Here is a 12,064-nt window from a genome sequence, read left to right on the forward strand (position 1 = left end):
AGCATTTATACAGTGGTTAATCTGGGTTTCCATATTGACACTTATACAATTGCTAATACTTCACAGAACCTGCTGAGCCTGTTTTTCCGGTTATTCCACTTCCATGAACTTTTGTGTTCTAATGACACCGAATTTCTTGGCTTTCCCAAGTCATGCATTTTAACACCACTGTGCCTTTGCTCAGGCTGATTGCTTTTCCATCCCTCCGAACATATACTGAATTTATCCAACAAGGTCCAAGTCAAATAGCATCTTGTCACAAATCTTCCCTGGTATTTCCCCTTTCTTCTACTTCCCCTCTTCCCCAATAAAGTAACTTGAGTCCTCTGCAATATTACCAGCATTAAACAAACAAACAAAACTTTCTTATAGCATTTGCTTTCATGGACTAATATGTATCGACATGTTCGTTTTCTAGACGACAAGCACAAAGGATTTTTTTATTACCAGTGCCCAACCATTTCTGGCACATACGAAATGCCCATTATAACTCATATGTTGTTTCATAAATTTTAAATCTTATTTCACATACATTATCTTATCTGGTCCTTTCAACAGTTTTTTGAGCTTGACAAAGTTGATTTTAGTCTACTCATTTGGTTGACCAATAAAACGGCTTAAAGATAGGGTCTTAAAGGAAGTTAGGTAGAGATAAGTAATGGGCATAAATCCCTGTCTTCTGACTGCCACTCTCTTTATCAAATCCCACTGAAGGTTAAAGGGTATCCAACAAGCAGGATTATTCTGTGTGTCGATAAAAGAAAGGTAATCAATATAACCGAAGAGGAAAAAACAAACAAACAAACAAACAGGCTTTGTGTAAAGCTCAGCTTGCCTTTCCTCATCCTTCAAAACCCACTCCAGATGAGAGCTATATTTCCCCAGTATAACTCTAGAGCGTAAGAAATGGGCGCTAAACCACTTGACCTGTGATCAAATTGCCGAAACTCCAGTAACTGGATGTTTTATTATTGATAGAAATTTTTTTCGTATCATGACTGTCAAGAGATTTTGCTTCAATGTGCTCTTCAAATTTTCAGACAGCCTGTCGTGATGGATTCTTTCTACTTTGTCTCGTCTGGCTTCTAGATGCCAGAAAGCGAGCCATCATTGTCCAAAGGGGAGAGGCCTGTGTTAGAAGTCTAGCAAGAGAAATGGCTGTACTGCAGGTCTGCATTCTGATTCTGGGCTTTTACCTTGACTCATGCCACTAACCTGGGGGATAAGGCCACACCCACCTCACGGGATGCCGTGAGACCCCAAAAGTCAGAGCGACTTTTAATTTAGAACTTAGAGCAACTCCGAACTAATTCGGAGGTCATAACAAATGCTTTCATATTTTATCACTTGTGCTTTCCCAATATAATATGATCTAACTAATTTTGAAAATAATATGACCTTAGTAAAGCAGAGTTCATGCCTTTGCAACCCTGCCCCACCGCACCCTATCTCCCACCCGCTTTTCTCTCGGGCCGAGGGAGGCTGAAGGGGCGCGCCCGCTGTGACGTGTAATCCTTGGGCGACTGACGTCACTGCCAGGCGCCGGGAGTCACGTCGGCCGGTCCTTCGGCGGGCTTTTCGGGGACAAAGATGGCTATGGCCAGCGATTTCTACCTGCGCTACTACGTAGGGCACAAGGGCAAATTTGGACACGAGTTTCTGGAGTTTGAGTTTCGGCCGGACGGTGAGCGGAAGAGAGGCGACTGCCGCACCTGGGAGTGATGATGAGCAGGGGAGAAGCGAGGCGGAGAGGCCGCGAAGGAGGCAGGGTGGGTGGGTGAGCTTGCTCGGGCTCGCGAGTGTACAGTTGGGTCCAGGAGCTTAAAAATGTAGGAAGCTTACATTGGTTTGAGGGAATAAAAGAGAATTAGTCGGTGTCAATTATTTCAGAAAAGCCTATGCTACCTTTGATCCTAAAGTTCAAGCTATAGTAATCAGAATTCTAGAATCAGTTCACCGGAAGGGACCTTAACGGCCTTCTAGTTAATTAACCTAATACTTGGACATTTTTTGACATCCCCACCAAGCGGTGGATCCATGGACACTTAAAATCTTCCTTTAAATAGTAAATTTCAGACGGCCCATTCATCCTGAATTAATTTACTCGTTCAGGCACTGTATGGAAGGCAGAAAAGCAAAATGCTCTGGAGGTGGGAAGCCCAACGTGTAGAAAAACGAGTGTAATGATGTCTTTCGGGTGCTTAAATACAGTTGTTCGCTATTGGATGCATTAAGACTATTAAAAGGGGGCGCGGTTAGTTCTTCATGAAAGAGTCGGAAATCTTTTTTGAGAAGGCGACCATTGAGATGAGTATTGGAATGAGAAGACGTATTTTCTTGGTCTCTGGGAGAAAAGGCGTCAGACTCCTGAGCGCTCTAAGAGCGGGGAAGGGGGCCCGGGGTGAGGTGAAACTGCCAGTTGCCCAAGAAATATGCAGCAAATTCTATATTTTGACAACTAATTCTCTTTAGATAGTTGTACTGTATATTGAACTGTTATTGTAACAACAGTAGTCCAACTGCATAGACTGTTTTTTTGAATGCATATTATGTGCTGGGCAACACGTAAAAACAAAAATTGAGGGTACAGCAGTGCATAAGACATTTTCATTCCCTTCAAGGAGTTATATTTTGGTGGATGACATAAACATAAAACTAAGTGTAAAGCGGTATGCATATTAGGCGCTGTGTTCATGCTTTGGACAAAGTTCTGGGAGGGCATGAAAGAAAAATTAGGGGAGGTTCACATACTAGCAAAAGGGAAGAATATCAGATACATCAGGTAGAAGTCAGGGTAACTACATTCTGCAATTATTTAGGAACCTTAATCCCTAATCTTCCTGGTTCCCCTCAGGTTGTTTCTAAATTTAGCTCAGGAGCCAAATTTACTTGAATTCTCTTTATCTTTTCTTTCTTTGGACTTCCCTGGTGGCTCAGATGGTAAAGCATCTGCCTACAATGTGGGAGACCTGGGTTCAATCCCTGGGTTTATACTGTCTTCAGGGTCTTGGCATGTGACCAGCTTTTAGCTGGTCAATTTTAGCCAGTCACATGGATGAAACAGTCTTTTCTTAATCTTCAGTTCAGTTCAGTCACTCCAACTCTTGGCGACCCCATGGAATGCAGCAGATCAGGCTTCCCTGTCCATCACCAACTCCTGGAAGCTAAGTTCAAACTCATGTCCATCGAGACAGTGATGCCATCCAACCATCTCATCCTCTGTTGCTCCCTTCTCCTGCCTTCAGTCTTTCCCAGCATCAGTCTCTTCCAATGAATATTCAGGACTGATTTCCTTAAGGATGGACTGGTTGAATCTCCTTGCAGTCCAAGGGACTCTCAAGAGTCTTCTCCCAACACCATAATTCAAAAGCATAAATTCTTCCACACTCAACTTACTTTATAGTGCAACTCTCACATCCATACCTGACTACTGGAAAAACGATAGCTTTGACTAGAGGAATCTTTGTCAGCAAAGTAATGTCTCTGCTTTTTAATGTGCTCTCTAGGTTGGTCAGGACTTTTCTTCCAAGGAGTAAGCGTCTTTTAATTTCATGGCTGCAATCACCATCTGCAGTGATTTTGGAGCCCAGAAAAATAAGTCAGCCACTGTTTCCGCTGTTTCCCCATCTATTTGCCATGAAGTGATGGGACCAGGTGCCATGATCTTAGTTTTTGAATGTTGAATTTTAAGCCAACTTTTTCACTCCTCTTTCATCAAAAGGCTCTTTAGTTCTTTGCTTTTCTGCCCTAAGGGTGCCGTCATCTGAATATCTAAGGTTATTGATATTTCTTCGGCAATCTTGATTCCAGTTTGTGCTTTATCCAGCCTGGCATTTCGCATGATGTACTTTACATAGAAGTTAAATAAGCAGGGTGATGATATACAGCCTTGACATACTCCTTTCCCAACTTGGAACCAGTCTGTTGTTCCATGTCTGGTTTTAACTATTGCTTCTTGACCTGCATACAGATTTCTCAGAAGGCAGGTAAGGTGGTCTGGTATTCCCATCTTTTGAGGAATTTTCTACAGTTTATTGTGATCCACACCATCAAAGGCTTTGGTGTAGTCAATAAAACTGAAGTATATGTTTATGTACTGTTGAAGCCTGGCTTAGAGAATTTTGAGCATTACTTTGCTAACATGTGAGATGATTGCAATTGTGCAGTAGTTTGAACATTTTTTGGCATTGCCTTTCCTTGGGATTGGAATGAAAGCTGACCTTTTCCAGTCCTGTGGCCACTGCTGAGTTTTCCCAATTTGCTGGCATATTGAGTGCAGCACTTTCACAGCATCATCTTTTAGAATTTGAAGTAGCTCAGCCGGAATTCCATCACCTCCACTAGCTTTGTTCATAGTGATGCTTCCTAAGGCCCACTTGACTTTGCACTCCAGGATATCTGGCTCTAGGTGAGTAATCACACCATTGTGGTTATCTGGGTCATGAAGAACTTTTTTATATAGTTCTGTGTATTCTTGCCACCTCTTCTTAATATCTTCTGCTTCTGTTAGGTCCATACCATTTCTGTCCTCTATTAAGCCCATCTTTGCATGAAATGTTCCCTTAGTATCTCTAATTTTCTTGAAGAGAATTCTAGTCTTTCCCATTCTATTATTTTCCTCTATTTCTTTGCATTGATCACTGAGGAAGGCTTTCTTATCTCTTCTTGCTATGGAAGAACTCTGCATTCAAATGGGTATATCTTTCCTTTTCTCCTCTGCCTTTAGCTTCTCTTCTTTTCACAGCTATTTGTAAGGCCTCCTCAGATAACCATTTTGCCTTTTTTGTATTTCTTTTTCTTGGGGATGATCTTGATCACTGCCTCCTGTACAGTGTCACAAACCTCTGTCCATAGTTCATCAGGCACTCTGTTTATCACATCTAATCCCTTGAATTTATTTCTTACTTCCACTGTATAATCATAAGGGATTTGATCTAGGTCATACCTGAATGGTCTAGTAGTTTTCCCTACTTTTTTCAATTTAAGTCAGCTCCTAGTCTTGTTTTTGCTGACTATATAGAGCTTCTCTTCTTTGGCTGCAAAGAATATAATCAGTCCAGTTTCAGTATTGACCATCTGGTGATGTCCATGTGTAGAGTCTTCTCGTGTTGTTGGAAGAGGGTGTTTGCTATGACCAGTGTGTTCTCTTGGCAAAACTCTGTTAGCCTTTGCCCTGCTTCGTTTTGCACTCCAAGGCCAAACTTGCCTGTTACTCCAGGTGTCTCTTGACTTCCTACTTTTGCATTCTAGACCCCTATGATGAAAGGGATATCTTTTTTGGGTGTTAGTTCTAGAAGGTCTTGTAGGTCTTCATAGAATCATTCAACTTCACGTTCTTCAGCGTTAGTAGTTGGGCCATAGACTTGGATTGCTGTGATATTGAATGATTTGCCTGGAAACAAACAAATCATTCTGTCATTTTTGAGACCGCACCCAAGTACTGCATTTTGGCCTGTTTTCTTGGCTATGGGGGCTACTCCATTTCTTCTGAGCAATTCTTGCCTACAGTAGTACATACACTGGTCATCTGAATTAAATTCACCCATTCCAGTCCATTTTAGTTCACTGATTTCTAAAATGTCAGTGTTCACTCTTGCCATCTCCTGTTTGACTACTTTCAATTTACCGTGATTTGTGGACCTAACATTCCAGGTTCCTATGCAGTCTTGTTCTTTACAGCATCGGACTTCACTTCCATCACCAGTCACATCCACAACTGGGAGTTGTTTTCTCTTTGGCTTTGTCTCTTCATTCTTTCTGGAGTTATTTCTCCACTCTTCTCCAGTAGCATATCGGGCACCTACCGACATGGGGAGTTCATCTTTTGTGTGTCATATCTTTTTGCCTTTTCATACTGTTCATGGGGTTCTTGAGACAAGAATACTGAAGTGGTTTGCCATTCCCTTCTCCAGTGGACCACGTTTTGTCAGAACTCTCCACCATGACCTATATGTTTTGGTGGGCCTACACAGCGTGGTTCATAGTTTGGTTGAGTTAGACAAGGCTGAGGTCCATGTGATCAGTTTGATTAGTTTTCTGTGATTATGGTTTTCATTCTATCTGCCTTCTGATGGTTAAGGATAAGAGGCTTCTTAATCTTCGATTGACTATTTTCAGGGAAGTTTCATTTCAGAACAGTAGTTCTCATCTGCCACCACTGTTTCATAACCTTTCTGTCAGTAATAATGAGACCCAAAGAGAGCAGTTCCTTAGAGATTCACCTTATTAAGATAACCTCTCATTTTAGAGGATCTGGATCACGTTACAGCTGTACCTAGGCAACTGACCAGCCATGAGGAGAAGCGTACATTCAATGTAAATCAGAAAACAAACTAGCCAGTTTTTATTTGGAAGCAGCATGTAGTTTGTATTGCTTCTTAATTACAGTTCTAAAATAGTAGCATTACCAGAATACATTGAAGTGAAGGAAAATAAATGAGAACATTTTGGAGTCGTTAGAAAGGCGTGTATATTGGTACAAAGTAGATTTAAGTCTGAATCTTGTGTGACTCTGAGCAAGTTACTTAACTCTCTGTTTTTCTTAACTGTGTATAGGTGAGAGAATGAAACCTACTTTTTAGGGTTGTTTTACAGATTAGATGAAATGCTCTGGGTAACTCAGCACCAATAAGACATAAATAAGACAATCACAATAAAGTAAGGTAAACTTTAGAAGAAACATTAGTTCTTTTTTGAGATTCCCTATGTAAATCATGATGTTGCTTAAGAAAATGGGTTTTGAAAATGACTCTCTTATAATATGAAATTATATTGAAGGCATAGAGTATAAACAGTTGATTGGCTTCAACTTCAGCCAGCATAACAGCAAATGCGTATCCAGCATTGATCTTATGCCAGGAGGGAGCAAATATTAATAAAAGTAGTAGTGTAATATAGATTTTACCTTCAAAATTGCTTATGATGTCATTTCTTTATTTATTATTATCTTTAGCAGTTTTTGCTGTTATAGGTTGAATTTTTTTGTACTTCCTACAGGAAAACTTAGATATGCCAACAACAGCAATTATAAAAATGATGTCATGATCAGAAAGGAGGTACGTTCTTTTCAGATGTCTAATTCTTTGTGTTAAGCCTGTTTTCCTCATGTCTGTATTTTTACTTACCTGTTTAAAGTACACATAAGATTTCCCTGGTGGCTCAGGCGGTAAAGCGTCTGTCTACAATGCGGGAGACCTGGGTTTGATCCCTGGGTTGGGAAGATCCACTGGAGAAGGAAATGGCAACCCACTCCAGTACTATTGCCTGGAAAATCCCATGGACAGAGGAGCCTGGTAGGCTACACTCCATGGGGTCGCAAAGAGTCGGACACGACTGAGCGACTTCACATTCACATTCACATTCAAGGCTATAGAGAAGAGGCTGATTTATAGATTGAAAAAGGATTCTTTGTAGCATCTATAACAGCAAAAGAATCAATCTGAATATATTAAGTTGTAGTCTCACATTTGAGCATATAAGTTAATTCATTTTATAATTAACTTGGTCTTTTTACTCTGCTCATTATTTAAAATTAATTGACAATAATGTTTTAAACACAGGATGCATTTTAAATGAAAGCCTCAAAAGTTAGGTGTAAGAAAGAGTTCCCCGCACTGTGATGTGTATTTGAATTTGACACCGTTCACCTCATAAATTTTGTGTTAACCACTCAGATATTTGATACAAGATTTTAAGGAGGGAATAATGATACAAAGGGGGAAAAATATGTTTTAAAGGAAAGGGCAAGAGAGTGAAGAAAAAGCAATAAGAAGGATGAATGATTCTCTCCTTTTAGAATCAGAATTAAATTTTTCTTTAATATTCTATTTAAATACTCAGGGTTTGTAACTCCGTTTTATTATTTCTGTCTAAGTTGTGTCAAGACATAGACCCTAACATTTTTATTACTTGCTATCAGGCTTATGTACACAAGAGTGTCATGGAAGAACTGAAGAGAATTATTGATGACAGTGAAATTACAAAAGAAGATGATGCTTTGTGGCCTCCCCCTGACAGGGTTGGCCGACAGGTTTGTATTTAATAATTCTTTAAATGCATAAATTGTAAACATTATTAATAGAATTGTTGTGGTTCTCCTTATTTATCTAGAATAGATCCTCATTGAATCTTGGATTTTTTTCATCTAGTAGGCACCTGGTAAATGGTTTATAATTGTATTTCACTTTGCATCAATTTGTGAGCTACCTCCTAGTAATAAAGGAGTCAGTTTAGACATCTTTCTGAACAGTCTTCTCTGCAGCCACCGCAGCTAACCTTAGGGTGTTTTCACAGTATTAGAATTAATTTCCATTATAGGTTAAGTACTTTTATAAGGACTAATGAGTTCTTGCCTGATGAACTGTAATCCACCAGGCTCCTCTGTCCATGGGATTTTCCAGGCAAGAATACTATAGTGGGCTGCCATTTCCTCCTCCAGGGAATCTTCCTGACCCAGGGGTCAAAGCCAAAGCTGTGTCTCTTGCATCTCCGGCACTGGCAGGCAGATTCTTTACCACTGGCACCACTTGGGAAGCCCAATGATAATAAATAATAAAAATAGGTAGGAAAAAACTCAAATGTTTGATGAATTTGAGAATTAGGATTCTCACTATGTAAAATTCACTTTCTCCAGATATATAACTTTGAAAATTCGTATTTGCTTCTTTACACTCCAGAGAGATTTGATTGGTTTCTTTGTTCAAACTGACCATTGCCTTTGCCTGTCATATTCCCTTCAGAAAAATTGATATTTCTCAAAGAGCTGCTGAAGAGCTCTGAAGGCCTGATTTCACTCTGTAGAAAGACAGTTTGATTTCTGAATTGGGTCTTTTCAACTGCTGGAAGAATGAGATATGACTGCAGGAGGAAGAAACACTTAATTTCGCTTTTGTGTGTTCCTGAGGATTATACTCTATAACAACTTCTTTGACTAGAAGAAAATGTGGAGAATAGATGCTGATGCTCTGTAGCAGTAACTTAACGCTTCTATTTAAAGAAACATTATTTAGGAAAGCAAAGGTAATAGTTAACAGTATTTATTGTATTCACTGTGAACACTTTTAAGAAGTAAATTTAAATTTCCATTTGTTTTAGACACACATATATATATATAGGCATTAAAAATCAGAAACAATAGCAGCAAACCTTTTATTTATCTCTTAGACTCAAGGAGAGAGCAGTGTTTTCATCTACCCACTTGATCATGTGTTCATGTGTTTTGGATAATGGGGAGGATTACTTCTGCCGTTGAAGTTGTCTCTTGGATCTTTAGGTCAAAGATTTTGATTGCTTGAGAGTCTTAGTTAATTATCCATTCTGTGTGTGTGCCATAAAGGGGCATAATTAGATCTTTTCTGATCAAATACAGATCTGGGAATGTCTTTAATGGCATCTGTTAATTTAAACTGAAAACTTAATACAGACATAGCCTCTTAATTTTTCATTTTAGATTTGCAGATAAAATGTGGAGAAAAATTTATACTTAATTTTGTACACAAATCTTTCAGTTTTACAATCCAAGAGTTAAATATTAGTACCATCACATATTAGTGGTTGTAAATACAAACAGTTTTTTTTTTTTATCTTGCTTTTGAGTCTTGGGCTTTATATTTGTAAAATCAGGCAATAAAGCTGACCTGAGAAAGACAGGCTTTATTAGCCCAGTTTTGGGGATTACAAAGAACATGTTTTTAAAGTCCCTATCAGCAGGTCTGATACACAGTAGGTGCTAAATAGTGCTATTATTAGCATTATGCAGTTTATTTGTAGAGCCTGGTAGAAAGGATAAATGTATTTGTATTTATTATATTAAAAATAGGCTTAAACCCATATTCTTAGTTTTTATTGACATCACTATTTCTGTGTGCCTCTGAAGTCTATCATTCATTTGATAGCATCTTCTTTGTCAGATCTCTGGAAAGCAGTTCTTGATTCATCCTAATACTGGGGAACTCTGAGGAGTTGAGATTTTTACTTTACAGACATAGTTAACAAATTGTTTCTTTTTTATTTTTACCCCCTCCTCTATTACGGCTAGAAAACTTGCAGCTAAAATCAGGACCTCTTGGTTGTAAGAGGTGAATTTTTACACTAACTACATTTCTCTGTTTTATTTTTTTCAGGAGCTTGAAATTGTAATTGGAGATGAACACATTTCTTTTACCACATCAAAAATAGGTTCTCTTATTGATGTCAATCAGTCAAAGTGAGTATTAAAAGCATTAATAAAAGTTAAAGCATTTTGACTAAATTGACATGATTTATTAGGCTTATTTTAGAACCATAGCCAGTTTGATGAGATTAATTGTATCCTGTAGCAATTTATTATGTATATGTAATCCTCATTTTTATATTAGTAAAGACTTATTATCAAAGAAGTTAACAGTATATTTTACTGATTCCCAAAATTAGTCTGGATGCAGCCCCACAGAGTTTAAAAGAAATCTTCTTGAATTTCTCAGCCTTATTAGTTCCATATGACATCATTTGCCTCCTTGGGTTTAATACTTGAAAGAAATGGAGAAAAGCCTGATATAGCTTAAGTATGGCTGTAGCCATATGTGCCTTCCCAAGCTCTGTGTGTGACAGATACCTCTTACTATTATCTGAAAAAGCTCTCTGCCTCCTTCTACTGCTTTCCACTCTTTCCCCTCAAAATGTTCTCCTAGTGTTATTTTCTTATCAGCGTAACTTATAATAACTTAACTTGTTTGCTTAACTGGTTTCAGTGTAAAAGAGAGAGAGGAATTTCAGAGAAAAGTTCAGAGAAAAGATAAAGATAGAAATTGTCCAGTATATCAGTTATATTAATAGTTATCAGAAAATCCTTTCTCCTCAGTTCCTTTAATTTTTTTTGGTTTTTGGTCTCTGTTTTAAGAATTAACTTATATTATTATGTTGTTTCATTCTTGGAATAAAAAACTAACTTTTATCTTTTAAATTTTAGGGATCCTGAAGGCCTTCGAGTATTTTACTATTTGGTACAGGACCTGAAGTGTTTAGTGTTTAGTCTTATTGGATTACATTTCAAGATTAAACCAATCTAAACTATATGTGTTTTGAAACTGGGTTTATATTTAATTAAGGGGTGGGTGAGGGAGGATTTGTTCATTTATAATATTGGGGGTTTTATGAATGTGAAGCAAACTTTTTTGTATGCAAATTGAAAACAAGACAATATCTAAGCAGGCTTAACTGTTATCTTCACTTGAGTCCAAGTGGGTTAAGCAGTCACCGCACACATTAAACTCTGTAAATAAAAGCCACCTTTTGTTGAAATTTTGCTCCAATAAAACATCACAGCCTGGATGGAGAGTGCTTTTGGTCCTTCCGGAGGCCAGATCTCTGATTCATTTTAAAGATGAAAATTGTTCTAGAAGGTGTATCCTATGACAGAAGGTCTTATATGTAGAAACATATAGCCAGATTCCCATCTGCTTAAAAGCAGTTGTAGATCTCCCCTTGTTTCTGCCACACCTGACCAAATTTAAGTTTTTGGTGCTCATAAAAGTTGTTTATAGAAGCTTTTGGATTTTTTGTGTTTGTCACAAACTCCTTAGGGGTTATTCACATTTCAGTGTTTTTGTGTAAGCAGTGATTTCCTCAAGGTTACAAAGGTAAAGTCAGTATCCAAAGTTAGACACATCTTTTATTATGTGCCTATTCCCGTATTTCGCAATCCACATATTTTGTATATCTGTGGGAAATAAATGAGTTCTCAGCTCTACAAATTGTTTAAAGTTTGGACTTCCGTGTGTGTGTGCATTTGTGTGTGTCTGTATTTACATCCTAACTCCTAATGAACACAAGTCCCAGTCATATTTCCCAGTTCCCTTCAACCTCTTTCTGATAGACTTGATTACTTTGCCTGTTAGTAACTCATACCCTGGTATTCTGTTACTTTTCCATCTGCACCTTCACTCCGAAAGTATGCAGTCCTGGCAGTCATCATCCACTTTGCCCAAAGATCAGTCAGGTCCCCTCTAGGGACCTTTGGGTGGAAGAACTGGGGTCTGACAGCTAGCCAGGTCTCTGGAGCAGCTAGAATAGAGCAACTCTGGTAAAC

The 12,064-nt window shown here is 38.5% G+C and overlaps 1 protein-coding gene across 2 annotated transcripts; it reads left to right on the forward strand.

Moving 5' to 3' along the window:
- Nucleotides 1-1,531: 1,531 nt before the first annotated feature.
- Nucleotides 1,532-11,745, forward strand: MAGOHB (mago homolog B, exon junction complex subunit). Of its 2 annotated transcripts, none has more exons than XM_004006863.5 (5): nucleotides 1,532-1,684; nucleotides 6,997-7,055; nucleotides 7,919-8,029; nucleotides 10,122-10,204; nucleotides 10,946-11,745. In XM_004006863.5, the coding sequence occupies exons 1-5, from the start codon at nucleotides 1,591-1,593 to the stop codon at nucleotides 11,043-11,045; spliced, it is 447 nt and encodes a 148-aa protein (XP_004006912.1). In that variant the 5' UTR covers nucleotides 1,532-1,590; the 3' UTR covers nucleotides 11,046-11,745. The 2 variants fall into 2 exon arrangements, with proteins under 2 accessions (XP_004006912.1, XP_012030744.1); XM_012175354.5 differs by having other exon boundaries at nucleotides 1,640-1,769.
- The last annotated feature ends 319 nt before the right edge of the window (nucleotides 11,746-12,064 follow it).

This window comes from Ovis aries, chromosome 3 (assembly GCF_016772045.2).
Source record: "Ovis aries strain OAR_USU_Benz2616 breed Rambouillet chromosome 3, ARS-UI_Ramb_v3.0, whole genome shotgun sequence".
Classification (NCBI taxonomy): domain Eukaryota; kingdom Metazoa; phylum Chordata; class Mammalia; order Artiodactyla; family Bovidae; genus Ovis; species Ovis aries.